This window comes from Pestalotiopsis fici (assembly GCF_000516985.1).
Source record: "Pestalotiopsis fici W106-1 unplaced genomic scaffold PFICI_Scf_7, whole genome shotgun sequence".
NCBI classification, from domain to species: Eukaryota; Fungi; Ascomycota; class Sordariomycetes; order Amphisphaeriales; family Sporocadaceae; genus Pestalotiopsis; species Pestalotiopsis fici.
In genome coordinates, this window is record NW_006917097.1 from 1,150,664 (window position 1) to 1,166,851 (window position 16,188).

At 48.9% G+C, this 16,188-nt stretch overlaps 4 protein-coding genes across 4 annotated transcripts; 1 reads left to right on the top strand and 3 right to left on the bottom strand.

Moving 5' to 3' along the window:
* Positions 1–1,239: 1,239 nt before the first annotated feature.
* Positions 1,240–3,583, bottom strand: PFICI_09994 (uncharacterized protein; the record flags this gene model as incomplete). The annotated part of the gene is made up of 3 exons (XM_007838575.1): positions 1,240–1,557; positions 1,606–2,308; positions 2,355–3,583. 3 exons carry the CDS (start codon positions 3,581–3,583, stop codon positions 1,240–1,242), a joined length of 2,250 nt encoding a protein of 749 aa, XP_007836766.1.
* Positions 3,584–7,797: 4,214 nt separating this feature from the next.
* On the top strand, positions 7,798–9,044 carry PFICI_09995 (uncharacterized protein; the record flags this gene model as incomplete). Its single annotated transcript, XM_007838576.1, has 4 exons — positions 7,798–7,938; positions 7,995–8,361; positions 8,414–8,531; positions 8,582–9,044. The coding sequence occupies 4 exons, from the start codon at positions 7,798–7,800 to the stop codon at positions 9,042–9,044; spliced, it is 1,089 nt and encodes a 362-aa protein (XP_007836767.1).
* Positions 9,045–9,228: 184 nt separating this feature from the next.
* On the bottom strand, positions 9,229–9,870 carry PFICI_09996 (uncharacterized protein; the record flags this gene model as incomplete). Its single annotated transcript, XM_007838577.1, has 1 exon — positions 9,229–9,870. The coding sequence occupies one exon, from the start codon at positions 9,868–9,870 to the stop codon at positions 9,229–9,231; it is 642 nt and encodes a 213-aa protein (XP_007836768.1).
* A 4,988-nt stretch (positions 9,871–14,858) lies between these two features.
* PFICI_09997 (uncharacterized protein) lies at positions 14,859–15,556 on the bottom strand (the record flags this gene model as incomplete). Its single annotated transcript, XM_007838578.1, has 2 exons — positions 14,859–14,963; positions 15,020–15,556. 2 exons carry the CDS (start codon positions 15,554–15,556, stop codon positions 14,859–14,861), a joined length of 642 nt encoding a protein of 213 aa, XP_007836769.1.
* Positions 15,557–16,188: the final 632 nt, after the last annotated feature.

Sequence of the window (16,188 nt, forward strand, 5' to 3'; positions counted from 1 at the left end):
CTCGCACAACAAATGAGACGTGCCATCTGTGGACTGGCAGCTTCAGGGATATGTCGAGCAAGGCCAGAGTAACACCGATTCAACGGCCCTTTTTCCTGGGCGAGTATGCAGGCAGGGTTCAAAGTCAGCCCCGTTGCACCTCTCAAGAGTACTATAGTCGATCCTTTTGATTCAAGCAGTTAGATCAAGGATCACCACCAACAGGGATCGGATTGGGTCAGTTGACTATTTGAAATGCAAGCTTAGTTGGCCACGGACCATGACCTCTACTGCTGGCGAACATGTTTTTGGAGTCGCCCAATCTCATCAGTTTCTGAATACAGGTAGATGCAGCAACCCCATGTTTGTGGTGCCTTGTGTTGCACAAACAAGAGTCAAGCTCAAGCTGAAGCTGTCGTGCTCCCCCGATCAACCAGTCCAACGTTACAAGGTGTCATGGTCTGATGAGGGTACCACCTACTAGACGAGCTTAATTCCACCGAGCCAGGCAAGTCCGAGGCTCAATGAGTGACTGATCTGCTGCCTGTCAAACATTGGAAATGGCTTTCCTCTCCACATCCCGACATCAAGTCGAGACTGCAGTGAGAAAATGTGGTATCCCGGCAAGCGCCAAAGAACTACACGAGTTCAGCGGCGCAACGTTGGGAAACCGTGAGTGAACGCCTTGCAAGCAAGTTTGTTCTTTGTCTTGTGACGTTTGAATGATTCAACAACCAAACAACTAGAATCAAATGTTAGCAGAAAGGCATAGCTGCTCTCCTCGAATGTTGCCTAGATTAGTAGGCAGGCCCATCAAATCACTGGCCAAGCTCAACTAGAGCCAGCTACAACTGCAAGGTCGCAGGAAAACTATCATTTCAATGCTGCTTTCAATTTGCTCCCCTGCCACTTGGCTGTATACCATTGAAGAAATAGAGCCGGTCAAGCAAGGGAAGTTGTAGAATAGGTTCCGAAACTGGATTTCAGGCCTTAAAATCCAGATCGCCCTTTGTCGATATAGTACATGATGCCGATCGAACTGTCGGGAAAAAAGGCAAAAGGTATCTGCAAATGCTTCGTAAGAGGTCAACGCCGGATCCGCCTGGAAACGCCAATCCCTTCTGTTCATCCATGATTGACCACATGCCCACGGTCATTATATATAACATGTTCGAAAATTGTACAAGCCGTACAGAGGATCCTCGATAGGGGAAATGAGAAATGCCACCCAAAGTGGTAGAGGTTCACGTATATCCCGCTTTACGGGGCACGTCTTTGGCCCGCTTGGGCACCCAAGTGCTTGCTATCATAGATACTCTTGAGGTATGCACGCTGTACTCGGAACGTCTTGTAGTTACCGCCAAGAATGGGGGCCAAGATTGTGTCGTGGCCGTGTACAGCCTCGCTGCCCTTGGCCAAGGCGTACATGCGTTTCTGTAGCTCGTCATATGCCGTTCTAAAGCATCGACTAATCAGGGGAAAGTTGGAGGAACCACCGGAGATATCATTGGCCGAGTTGTTGGGATCGATAATTGAAAGTCGATCCATGTTTCGGTAAACGAGCTTGCTGACGGAATGCTAGATCAATGTTAGCAAAAGTCCGTGGTCAAGAATGACACGACTTACCTTTGGAACGAATCGAGGAGGATTCATGCTGATTGCTGTAGACTCATAGTCAAACTCCTTGCCATATAAACGAAAGAAGCGCATCAAGGCTTCTCCCAAATGATGCTCGGGAATCAATGTTCCGCTCTGCACCTCTGGCCAGTGATTAAGTAGGTTGACCACCATGCAAATAACAGAAAAGCCACCAATGCCGCCATTTACAGGCTCATTGAGACCGCGCATGCACAAAAAGTGCTTGATAATGGCCACCAGAATAGGCATGGCGGGATATTGCCTCTTCCACTCCATAAATGTGTCAATGGCCTGGATACCTGTCAGATTCTCAAAAGAAATGTCTACACGGAGACCGGTAGCTTCGTCAATGTATTTGACAAGTGGTACTTTTGCGCCACTAATGACTTCCACATCATTGCCATGGGCCAAGTCATTCTTAGTGAGATAGGCCCTGAGCTTGAAGAGGGCCGACTTGGCGCTCAGAACTGGGGCACCTCCATTCATGTAATTATCAGAGCAAATGACCAGGTCCATGTCTGCTGTCGGGAGGTAAAGTCCAGACATGAAGGAGCCGAATGGCTTGACATTGGCACTTCTTTGCCAGCGCTTGGCATGCTTGGAGAGATTATGGACCAGGTCCTGGCGCACCGCCTCTTCGAAATCGCGAGGACGGACATACTCGAAAAAGTCTACGAGTTCCTTGTGCAATCTATTCCTGTCAGTAAAGAGACTGGCACATTTTGAACAAGACTTACCGAACACCCATGTTGGGCTCTGAAGAGTGGTCAATCACAGCCCAGGGACAGGCGTCCTCGTCTTTCGTGGGCTTCCATACAGACTCGACGGTAGCATCAGCCTTCATCTTTTTGCCCTTTTGTAGCGGCTGGTGGGGCCGTTCCTTGATCTTGTCATCGACGGTACGCTTTCGGCTGCCTAGATTAGTAGAAGCTGATAAATCAACAATCGGGGCGGGCCTGGCCGGGGTACTCTTGGCCGCTGCAGGCTGGGTAGGCGGGACAAGATTCTCGGGCGGGCGGGGTGGGAGACCTGATGGAAGAGTCATTGGCAGGCTGGAGCGAGGGCCAGTCGGTGCATTGAGCACGCGGATATCCTGTTCGCTCTCCTTGACACTCGCAACATCATCCTCCTCATCACTGAAATCAAATGAGATGAACTCGGCAGCCTCAGTGTCGCCGGACTGTTTCTTTTCCTCGGCCTCTACGCGGGCCTTTCGGATCATTTGTACCACGTCCTTCTTTTTGCGCTGAGTCTCATCCGGCGGGGGGAGAGCTGTGTAGGGGTCTGGGTTCGACCACTTTGGGACCGAGTCGTCATTGTCCAGGCGAACACGCTTGGCAGCAGGTTCATTCTCATCCTCGACCTCTGATTCTCCGGAAATGTCCATAGCAGCGTCATCGCTTTCACTGAGATCATCGGGGTTAAGATAGGTGGCACGTAGAGAGGTATCACCTAGCAGATCCTCTGCATCGTCGTCGTGCTTCTTGTGCAGAAAGAGACGATCGGCAGCTCGCTCTCTCCTACGGGGGATGAAACCGCCTCGTCCGTTTCGCATACTAGAACCACGGGGACCGCCACGGTTATAACCACCTGGGCCGTTACCATGGTTTCTTCTCGATGGTCCGGGGCGATAACTATCGTTGCCATTTCGCTGGGAAGAACCCCGAAACGACTCGTAGCTCTCTTGCACTCCCGACGGACGATCGGTTCGAAAGGTAAAGTCGCCCTGAGGCGGGCGGAAATCGCGATCAGAGCCTCGAGCAGAATTGCGAGCATCATCTCTGTAGGAATCGGGGTGGCGTCGATCGGATCGGAAATTGTAGCGGTCACCGCCGCCATTTCGAGAATCGCCGCCACCTTGGTAGGGCGGGAATTGAGGTGTGGACGAATACGACGAGCGATAGGCTTCAGATCTGTTGCCTTGTCTGTATCCGTCGTCGCGGGGAGGTGGCCATCGTGAGCCCATTGTCGCGAATTGCTGCTGTTCTCTGGCAATTGGTGGGAACAGTTGTTGCGACGCTGCGACAAAGTTGTGAGTGTGGTGATGTCAAGGTGGAACACTACAAAGTTCGAGTCGCGTTGAAGCTTTGGCAGCACTGAAAGGTCCGGTGCTATAATTTTTTTCGCGTCGCTACCGAGAATCTCCCGCGCCCAATCAGGACGTCAGCGGGGCATTGCCACGGCGTAGCGTCAGTGGATATTCACTAAAAATCACGCTAAATTGGCCACTGATTTGTTTCCCAAGATTCCAGTATCAACACTTGATCTTTGCAAGTTTACAATTGCGTCCTGGTTCGTTTTCCATTGCCCAATAGTCCATGTATCGAACTTGACTCGGATCATGATGGTTTCTGCATGCGTATCCTTTGTGCCTTTGAGACCTGTAGCATCAAAGGCTTCTTTTGTACCATGAAGTTTCTAGAAAGCAATCGCGGTCACGGCTTCGAAGACAATGAATTCACCATTCTCGGGGATCATGTAGACTGCAGGACTATTTGCTTTCGTTTGCCCAGCTCTTGGATGAGCCCCAACTTGATTAGCACAGCTCAAAATTACTGCATTCATGCAAATGTCATGTGGCTCCTATTTCTTACTCTTGTGCTTGTACCATCCCTGTCGTTTAACCTCATCATTGTCAATTACGTTGCCCGGCCTGGGAGACTCGTCTTGAAAACAGCGCGATGGGTGCTGACTCTGGATCTACTTGTTCTCGGCCTCGTGGCGCTTCCAATCCTACGCGACGGGCTCAATGAAAGCGGCAGGCATGATCTGAGAATAGCCGCGGCAACCTCGTGGACAATTCATTTCGCGATATTGATCATGGCGCTGCGGAACCCGCGTTTATTGACGCTTTCTGTCCTCGTGGTATTCTGGCTCGTCGCTCTACCAGAAACAAGGCTTCTCCTCGAGGCTGGCCTTTGGAGACGGGGTTGGATCAGTCAGTCGGATCGCCCATTCTGGTGGATGGAGAATGTCCCCGAGTCTATAACTGCCGTGGACATCTTGGTAGCAGCCAAAGCCTGGCTTCTGAGAGCATTGCCATTACTGTTCAGGCTATTGGGCGACGCAGGGAATGGAATTAGAGGGGCCATTACGAAGCTTTTGAGGGCATTTCCCGTACATGCTGTTGTTGCTTCGCTCAAGAGTATCACGAGAAGCATTGTTCGATACATGTCAGGTGCAAAGAAAGCAAACGCATAACACGAAACGTTTAGTAGTTTGTTTAATGATAGAGAAAGGAACGATCCTCATAGTAAAACGCTATACGTAACACCTCTGTCTTCTAATGTCTTGCCTATGATGTACCGACTGAGCGATTGTTGGGTTACCGAGAGCCGTGATGTCTCTCCGTTCAGGGCCTTGTCCGAGACAGGACGTCTTCTTCGTCTATTCACCATGATAATGATCAACATAGATCGTGGATAAATGGCATTTACCCTACGCTAACAATACTCTGCTGCAGTGCCAATTTTGCAAATGGCTTCCCTGCGTCCGGGATGGAAAATAGAGAGAAACTCCTCTTCGAGATCGTTTCGGTTGGACGTACCATAAGCTCCCACAGGCCGCCGGAAAAGGGCCCAGAATGCGTGTACGTAATAGAGACATGACAGTTTCTCTGTTGTAGGGTGATTGAGAGATAAATCCCCGTAACGGCTGTCATCTTGGTGATACTGGGCCCAATCCGTCATACAATCAATCTCAGTGTCAGAGATTGCCCTGTACATTGCTTGTATCTTTGCAAATTGTTCCATGAGGGGTCTAATGTCTCTGACTTTGAGCTTCGCTCCGAGGTGGCTGTGGTGTTTGTCCAGGCACTGCTCATTCTCGCTGCAGGCAGTAGAACCCGGGCATTGCATATCTTTGCGATACGCATCGACAAGTGCCCGTCGGTCCGGGGATGTTGGGATGCGATTGACTAGCTTTAGGTATGCGTAGGCAGCTCTGGCGACCATGCCCGCGTTGTGAATGTATTCATATTGACCAAAGTGTTCAAAAGTCAAGTATCTGTCTATAGCTTGACTCTGTATAATGTCTGGGAGGCAGCAGAAGCACCGTCTTTCTGCGAATTCCTGGTACTCTTCTCCTTCAACGTGGCTGCAGACATTTATTTGCACATGACTTGGCAGTCTACTGAATGGACAGGAAAGGCGATGCTCCTGAACTGCATACCGATTGGGCTGTTTGATATCAGTGATAAATTGAACAGGGGAGGAAGACGTGCAAACAAACTTACCGGATATCGTGACATTTTAGGACTCTTGCTTCTGTTATGTTGGTGGTTAGCTATTCCTCCCAAAGCCATTGATGCGCCGTCGAGAGTGTGCAAGTGTCGAGATCACTACAGTTTCTTGAAAATTTATATTTTGCGAACCATGGATGCTGATTCACAACTTCTGTGAGTAATTCAATTAATCGGCTGGAATGTCCTATGACTGTGAATGGACGACAATATGCTGTTATTGAACGATATGGGATCGACTCCTTCAAGGAGATAATGTCACTACATCCCTATGCTGTTTTCCCTTACTCGCAATCTAGAGTCTCGTCAGTTCCACTCCGCAGAGCCCACAATCATCTCCCGAGGTAGTTTCTGTTACCAGATACTTTGATTTCACCATGTCTTGTACTATAGCATTGAGACTTGGTGCAGGTGAGCCAAGGCCTACAATCCTGGACCTTTCCAGTATGGGTGATATGAATAATATCTAGCAGACGCATGAGTATAACATGTACAAAATAAATTGCAGAGGAGCTCCTATTAAGAACAATTGACTTGTCAGTCTCAATCCGAGTTTTTAGCAGCCTCATCAGGTCACAAATTCAATCATTGCTTCAGTGATCGGAACTAGAAACTCAACGGCGCGCCCTGGAGAAGCACCATGAGTCGCACGGACAAAGGCATTGACCTACCCCGTGTCGCTTGAATCATCTATTCCAACTCTAGTATAATTACCTCGTAATCCGCATCATCCTACCAAAGACATGTTAGGGACGGGCACGGCAGCAAACAGACGAGTCAAACCTTTGGTATCCCGGCGCAAGGCCGACTGCTCGGTCGGGTCAATCCACACATCCGTCAGGTGATGCAAGATCAATTAAACGACACCTCATCTCCTCTGGGCAATAGAACAAGGTGGAACGGCCAAATGGTAAATGGCCAATCATGCCTCTTCGAACCGAAGTTCTGTGAGATTAACGCTTTGGAAAAGACCATCTCGAATTCTTTCTTCTCTCAGAAATGTCCCCCGGCTTGTGGTCCACTTGAATTCCTTCGCTTTCCTCGGCAGATGTAATATTATGTAAACAAACAGGATCAAACTGACCGATAATGATCAATGGCTCGTATCTGACTCTCAACATGCCAAGGCAAATGTACGTCACGTGCAGCCGTGGGCGCCAACTCTCAAGGTTTTCAGTGAGTATGAGCGCATTACCACGCGACATTTACAACACGACAACTGCAGAGAGCGTAGGCAGTATTCCGATAGCGTGGGTTGGCGCTTACGTTGACCCTCCATCCAGGGAATATTGTCCTATAGCATGCCATCATTCACCTTGGAGGCTGGCGGCACCCTCGTTTACAAGATTCCGCGATTCTCATTGGACACCGTTGCCGAATTGCGCACCAATCCAGTCACGGTGATGAACCAGGGTGCCATTTCCCGACCGGTAGCCAATCTGAGAAAGATTCTTCGAGAAAACAAAGTCGGCAATAATGCAAGTCTCGTTCTCTCCACAATTCTATAGAAGCAATGTTACCTTGGCAGACTGCCGTAGACGGCCAGCACCTCGCGCCCACACGCCCGCGCACCTGTCGCTGGAGGGGGGGATGACGACGGTATTATATGCAAACTGCACAAGAGTCGATAAAAGAGCCATCAGCGAGGCATACAGAGGTGTAGCGAACCAGTCGCAAAGCGGCCCGCGGTGTGATGGATCGTCAATAGTTTGTTCTATTTTCGGTCCCTTCTCCCCGAGTGTCGGGCAACGCCAAGCCCATACACGCCCCCAAATGACTCTTGTGTAGCACACCTTGATCCCGCGAGGCAGCATAAGCTTTTTAATCACATCCGTGCCCGCACCTGTCCCGTGTTGACCGAACCCATTCCTATTCTGACCCATTTGTCTTGAAAATTCTTCGATTCAAATGTTTGTTTCTTCGTCAGTTCATCATCCAACATGAATTCGGGCCACCAGCTGGCCGGTGCCATGTGGGCGCTCACGGCCCTGTCGCTCTTCTTGGTCGCTTTGAGACTGTATACCAGGATACGGATTGTCAAGTTTATAGGAGTGGAGGATTACCTGTTTGCCACGACTGGTGTAAGCAGAGGGCCATTCACACAACGTACAGAGACATGGCTGACGATCCCTGATAGCTTCTCATATTGTGCTTTGCAATATTCATCCAAGTGGCTGTTCGTAATGGTCTCGGCCAGAGCTTTTGGGTACTAAGTCTCGCCGAGTCATCCAATGCCATTTTCTGGACCTATGTCGCCAACACTTTTGCCATTACTGGAAACGCCATGGCAAAACTTTCCATGGGTCTATTCTTGTTGCGCGTGGTCCAGGTTCGATGGCAAAAGATTATGCTATGGGTCGTCGTCTTTCTCATTACCGCCACGAGCCTGGCACTGGCCGTCATGCTCTGGAATCAAACGGATCCTGTCAGGGCAAGCTGGGATCCATTGAGGACTCCGGGCAAGTGGAATATTCAAATCCAGCCAATGAGTGTCGGTCTTGGAGGTGCGTAATGACCACTCGCTTTGGGTTTTGATCTATAACTCACTCATTTCAGTCTGGTCGAGTATCTGCGACTTTTTCTTTGCCATCTTTCCTTGGCTGTTTCTCTGGTCGCTCCAGATGCCACAAAAAGAAAAAATCATGTTGGCTAGTGGGATGAGTTTGGGTGTCATGTAAGTTGATCTCCATTATTTCAGAAGTGATCATACTGACACAGGTATAGTGCTGGAGCATGCGGTATTGTCCGAACAATAGTTCTCGCCCGATTAAACGTCATGGATTATACTATCAACTTTGTACCATATTTCGCGTGGGCTGGAGCCGAGATTGCCGTATCCATGATATGTATTGGCATTCCGACACTGCGACCTTTATATCTCAAAGCCCGCGGCATGGCAAGCGCATATGGACGCCATGGTCAGAGCCAGACGAGCGAACTTCCTAGATTTGTCATGTACGAACACAAGGTCCCCCGTTCGCCTGGAACACCGAGAATCCCGTCATCGCCATTACACTCCCGTAGTGATTCAGGTCTGTCCAAGCCTGCAAGTACATACACCAAAGCCTCGAGTAGGAACAGCGCCAATGAGCTGAGTCCCATTGAAGAAGATGGCAATAGGGTCACATGGGTCGAGAATGAGGTGCGAGTCCAACGAGAAAATCCAAACTGGCCATTGACGAATTGAATGACCTGGGCAACCCACACATAACTGCATTAGATCTCATGCTTTGACGCAAGTCACTAGAGCGATATCCATAATTTGACTTCTTAATAGAGTATAATTATTATTCTACTTGCCGCTCGTGCCCCGTCGTTGAGTATAGTAACTGTCATGTCTGATGCCACGCAAGCCTAAGCGATTCTCACACCTAAGACAGTTGCGTAGCCAGAGCAGTGACCTGGTCCAAGAGTGATTGGTCCTCGCCAGCCGCATTCTTCAGGACCTTGTCGCGAAGGTGGTCAACCTGCGATCCAGCAGCAGCAGGAGGGTTGCCCTGGGCTGTCTGGATACGGCTGACCTGGTACTGCAGAAAGAACTTGGGCACCTTGATTGCGAGACTACCGCCAACACTTCGAATACCCGCCTCTGTAGCCAGATACGTGTTGAGTTGATCCTGGAAAGTCTGCAAATCGGTATCGGCCAACGGGGTGCTGGTGGCAAACTTGGACAGGGCAAATTCGAGCGGCGTCTGAGACGACTGGCTAAAGTCTATATCCGAAAAGGTGGCATCGCCGCTCGTAACATCGGGGACACCCGAGATGGTCGTCTTGGAGGTATCGCAAGTCACGGCCGACTCGATGCTGGTAACCACGTCGGCGACTTCGGCGGGCAGCGTCGTGGAGCCAATGACGAAGCAGGCGGATTGACGCTCTGACAGGATGGGAGCATCGGCGGGAGCCTTGGTCAGAGGGACCACCGCATTCGGTGTGACAAAGGGTATAGTAGGTGCGGCCAATGCCAGGCTGGCAAAGATGGCCGTGGAAAAGGCAAGAGTATTGAACTTGGACATGTTGGCTGGGAGGATTGGTGGTTATTGAATGACTGGAATGGATTATATTGTCCACAAAAGCTCAAACAGCTGAATAAGAGAAGAAAGACGTCAAGTCGAAACGAAAGTAAACCCTAGCCAGAGGGAACAAAGATCAATAACCCAAAGAAACTGGTGGTATTTGGTGGTGAAAGAAGAGACAGTCGATCATGCTTCATGCTTCGATATGGTACCGGACGATCCTTTTAAGCAGAGCCGCTTGTCCATGCAACTGGCTACCAGATCTTCGGCCAATGTGCCGAAAAGCTGAGCTCATTACGAGAAATGATGGGGACTGTCGTCTCATGTCGGACATGCGCGCGTTTGAGGTGCAACTGGGTTGTTGGTCTGTCAGATGTTCGAATGCATCTCGACGCTAGTATTCCTGACAGGGGCACTGGGTTCTGCTCTGGGGGCTAAGGATTAAGCTTGAATTGGGCGACAACCGGCTGACGGTCTCTACTATGACATGGCTCCGCAATCGTCCAACCGAAAGTCTCATGGGGGAGGATTTTGTGAGATTTCACGGAGCCTCAATCAAGCCCCTGCCCAGCAAGGAAGTTACTACTACCACATTGAAAGCTGCGACGCTTAGGGGTGTCGCCAGACCCCACAACATTCGGTTTCAGGGGTCAAGGCGCCAATCGGTGCGTTGCGACAGTGCTTGATCGTCATGATCCTGGCCTGGAGCATGCCAAGAGACCATGCCCCGTACCAAAGTCTGAGGTTATTTCGACCTAATCAGGGCTTTACATGAAGAGTGAAAGAACACTCGTCTATTCGATCAATTGTGCATTCGCAGAGAGTCAGTCTTGTAGAAGAGAGGATCGGTTCAATCTTGGTAAAATATTCTGCCCTCAGTCCAACATCTCATCAGAAAAGTATACCATTGATGAATCGATATGATATTACTCAAAAAGTCTAAACCCCAGCTACATGCACAGGCTTTTGCGTCCCTGGCCACGCCTTAGGTGTGGTCAATTCAATGTCCCTCATTCCCCGGACATCCAGCAGCGAGGAGATCGTCTTTCACAACCCGTCAATCAAAGTGGGAAGAACGTCACTCAAATCAGCAAGAAATATGGATCGGAATACAATTCCCTGAAGGTCATTCGTACGCGACATTGCGGCCTTTGCAGAGCGTGATGACTAATAGCATAGAATCACAATGGGGACCAAAATCGCTTTAGCGTATAAATCGCTCGCCGCCCATTCCCATGTCCTTGCTTCTTACACATTCTATCCCATTTGCCTGCAGACCGTTGCAGAACCACCCTTATTTTCTGTGGCTCATCATTGCGGAAATCCATTATCTACCACCGGTGCATGTAGATCATCAGCTGAACGCGAGTGGCACATCTTCGCGTCACGTTTGATTGAACAGTGCTCAATTACCAAGCCATGCACATCGATACGCGCCATTGACAATGCAATCGGTTGACTTAGAATCGGATAGCAGGCATTTCGATATCATGTACCTCATCCTGCTAGCATCATTAATACTCGTTTCCTCGCTCAAATTCTACTTTTCCAATCATTTACTTCCGGTTCAACGCACTATATTTATTGCCCCTTTTTCAACACTGTTCATTGCGATTATGACCTGAATGCGCATCTGCTACGTTTCAATACCTAGCTATGCTCATCTCAATGTTCCCAACTCTTCCCAACCCAGAGCTCTAATGTCTTCCGCCCCAAGTAAACGTAGCGCGCTAGTCAATGTACGGAGAACACATTTTGATCGTAGAATTTATGAGCGAAATGCCAAATACAACTATCTGATCGCCCCTCGAAAGAGAAAGTGAAAAAGAAAGCACAGGGAAATGGAAAAGTGAAAGAGAAAAGAAGAGCGATGAAGAAGAAAGCAAAAGATGAATACCAAAAACGATTTCGTGAATAATAGCTCTTGGTCCATATACGATTGTGAGAATATCCATGGTTACCCGATACAGCAGATATACTTGGCTACGCCACACGCCGCGGACGCCCAACAGGTCCCCCGCCTTCCCTGCACATTTGGTAGTGCTTTTCATGCAAATCTTTTGTAGTATGCTTGACAAGACACTGGCAAAAGTATCCATCATGAACCCATTTCGTTGATTTACATATTTGAAGATGACGAGTGTAGTTGGATCTACGGACGTATGGCGCTTGATATCCGCACTGCAAGGTTGTAGGTCAGCAAATTATGTTGCGAGGGCGATCATGCATTTCTCTTCTGGTCATCTTCATCTCGTGATACTGAGTCACTGTATTGTGAGATACATCCTTTGTCCTGGTAGTGAAATCGAATAACGACAAAACTTGCTTACCACGCATGTAAACCAGCCTCGTTGCAGCTGTCCCTCGGAGGGCTTGCCATGGACTTCATTCATGTGACGCTTCAGCGATTTGAGTGATTTGAAGTCAATCTTGGATTGGTCACACTTTCGGCAAGTGTATTCTGGTTGTTCGTTGATAGGAGACTGCAATTTGGTCTTCGAAATCAGATGAGACAACGTCGCTGTTGGTGAGATTGGTAGGGTCGATGATCTATGATAGTTAGAGACATCGCAAAGAGGATATACATGGGTGACAAGGGCTCACTTTTGAGGTGACATGCTTTCAGCTATACTAGAGCTGCACGTTGAATCATTCAATATCATAGGTGGGAGCAGTGGCTCTTGATCCGATCCAAGTACAGAACCACTGCATGAGCCGAACTGGTCAGTCCAAAGTGAGCGTTGGTACGTAGATGGGGTATGTTCGGAAGGAAAATATTGAGTAATCGGAGCTGGGCAGGGCATTATGAACCCATGCTGAGTCTCTCGTTCAAAATGCTGGATCCCCTGCATGCAATAGTCAAATTGCTGGTTCTCGACGGGCCATTCTGTGCTTATATGATATGCGGCTGATAAATCGTGGTATTGTGGTGGTATATCTCTAGGTTCAACAAAGTACTGTGCACAATCGATGCGCTGCGTGTTTTCGGAGGTATTTGGCCACAAAGGCTCTCCGGAGAAATCTGCCACCTCCTGTTCTGGTAATAAGAACGGTGCTAGAGGGAGATCACACTGTGGATTTTGCGCAAATTCCATGACAGATACTAGGTGTCAGGAACATGTGAGTAGACCGACTACAAAAGTTTCGCGCTGCCTCATGCCAATTTTGGGGGTTCATTGGAGATCTTGGTGAGAAAACTTTTTAACACATGGAGAGGGCTAGCTGTCTTTAAGTATTAAACTCAATTAGGTATTGAGGATCTTATTAGTTATTATTTTATTTTTCGGCCATTTGTAAGAGTTGTTGCTGAATTTTCGGCCGTTTGTAAGAGTTGTTGCTGAATTTTCGGCATTCGTTCTATTGTATAGTAAGAACTCGCCTTGGAAGTCGGGTGCTTGCAGACAAGTTGCAGGGATTACGGACCCTTGGGCAATTCATCAGAACCCCCATACAAAAAAAGTCTGTGCACATCACCAGCCGCTGCCCCGCCACACTACATCTAAATGTAAGCCACGCAAAAAGATATATAGCATTAAAATACATTCAATCCCACAATTTCTTAAACAAAGAAATTGGGGAAAATATGCAGATGTGTTAGAATTGTCTATTTGGGCCAGTTAGATTAGTTGGTTTTTTGTTTGGATTTATTAGGGTTGGCCTGGAGTTCGAGGGACGGTGCGAGCCCTTCGCTATTTGGTATATGTCCATTGTGTTTTGCAGACCCAAGACACCGGTGATATTTGGTGGTGAAAGAAGAGATAATATGGAAATTGCTTCGGTGGATAGCAGGAATGGGGTGGGTGGGGTGTGAATAACCGGGGTGATTAGTCCAGGTATCTTGCTTGAAGAGCCTCGAGCCGTACAATAGTATCACCATTCTCACAAGAGCTTATCTGCTGTTCGTTATCCCCGACTAAATATCAGGACTATTTTTGTTATCCTTGTCATCCCGAAATGTCCCATTTACACGGTCACAGGTCCAAAGCTCAGACTATGCCTGATTATGACATTAAGATATCTGATATACCTGTTCTATGAACTGACGATGGTTACCCCTCACCCGGTTCACCCATCCCGTCGCTAGCTACGTACGCCAGGAAAACACACACACACACACACACACACACACACATACATACACTGCCCAGAACTATCATCACCATCCCAGTATGATAACTGAATAAATATTCCCTGACTCAATATCGGAGGGCGATGACGGGCATATTGCCAAAATATTCTCTATGATGTTATGAAACTGCGAATAAGGCTAGGAGATGTCTGTGGTGAGCCAGCACTATGCAATCCTCACGTTAGTGCATGCAATGTTAAGAGACCACCTAAGGTTACATAGTTGACATATCAGTGATTCCCACCTCTAACATCTCTGGCTTCATCGCCTATATCACGTTCAGCAACTGCGACAATTGAAGTGCGCTGCATCAGACATTCAGACTCAACGTATTCATTCTCCTGTTGTGCCGACTTGTGATTATGTATTCATTCGCTTGACATTTCCATATTCACTCGTTCGAGTCTATAATCTGAAGACAATGCGTCGACTGCTCAACCATGTTTGCTGCAAAAGACAGATCGAGTGCTGCTGGGCACGTTGCACCGCTGCTAGCTTCCCCGATTATATACGTGGGAATGCTAGCTGTTCACAAGCATACTTCTTGCCTTGTCCCTGTCTCTCACACCGCAGGGACCCAATCATGCACCTAGCGCCAGTCGTGTTTGCATGGAACTAGAACAAATGGACGGTCCGTGTTATTGATAGGATGGCGCGGATATAAGGTTGCGCCAAGTATAGGGGCATCGAATCAGGAAGCAGCGCAGTATAGAATCTCCAAACCAAGTGGAAGCCAGAGAAGTATGCACCAGCCAAGAAGCCATAGAAAAGATCATCCCACATGTATCATGATTCCATAGGAAGCCAGCATGAAGAGAGTCAAGAACTTGGAAAAAGGAAAATGAAAATCGTGGTATCATCACTTTCCAACCCTCAATCCCTTCATGACGGCCCCAGCATAAGAGGTCGGTTCAACGTAGGACACGTGGTGTCTGATTGGCTCGCTCTCGTGGGGAGCGCAAACCTATACGATCGATCCATTAATTTCCGCACGTTCCATGACAAAAGTCAATCACTCACATTACCATCAACGTATTCGGTCCGCTCATCCTCGACACTGCACCGAGCCCCGCCCCATCCGAGTAGGCGGGCGGGCCGGTCCAAGGCAAAGTCATCACCGCCGCGCATAACCTGCCGGCAGACGTCGGACCACTCCTTTTCCGTCCGATCGACCTTTGTCACTAGAAACCGGCGACCGGCCTGTTCAAAGACGTCGACAAAGTTGTCAGAGCGGTAGATGCGCTTCATGCGGCGGCGGCGCGACTCGAGCAGCTTGCCGCGACTCGCCGGGCACGAGAGCGAAAAGGCCTGCGCCTCGAAAACGCGACCGCACAGGCACACGACGGAGAAAATGTCGAGGAACTCGGTCTGCAGACGTAGCTGCTGCAGTCGGTAGTGGTCCCCGATAAAGGCGCCGCGGTACGCCGTGTACGGGAGCTTGAACGTATAGGTGGTTGATGCTTGCTGGGTCTCGGTCGTTTCAGCCGGGTTGGTGGCATTGCGGTGGCTCGCTTGCGTGTGTGAACATTTTGCCAGAGTTGTCGTGGCAGATGTCATGATCACGTCGAGAATTGGTGGTGGAGTCGCGGCCACCGCATAGTCACGTACGGAGCAAGTAAAAGAGACTCCATGTCCCCCGGGCTTCAGCAGAGCTGGGGCCCAGAAATATGTAGATTTCGACACATCTAGATAACAAACAGCCTGATTCTCAAGTCATGTTTAAAACTCATCATGAGCCTGATTGACGCAGCCTGCTTTCTGGTACTTTTGAACAATTGAGATGTGATGATGCTTGCAGGTTCTCGTGATGCTATTTTAAAAGATGGTGTGAAGGAGATGAAAATGGTCCTCAATTGACGACATAGCATGTGCTCATCGGACATGTTTCCTGAATGCCCTGCGACCGGGCGCCACAGAGGGTCTAGGCGCTCAGCCTGCCAATCATGAAATGGACCTCAGACGCCGAGCTGAAAATCCAGTTACCACCTTGACTCGGCGCAGGAGCAGTTGCAGGCAGCCTGGCAATGTTTAGGATTTTGATGGTCGGAAATTCTCACAAATCGGTAAACACCTGTGTCATGTAAGAATTGCTTATTGAGACAGTCTGCATCTGCGGCTGAAGAAGCCGAGGTTGCAAAATACAGGTATAAATTCAAGCGCATGCTCAACATAATCTGGATAATTTCCAG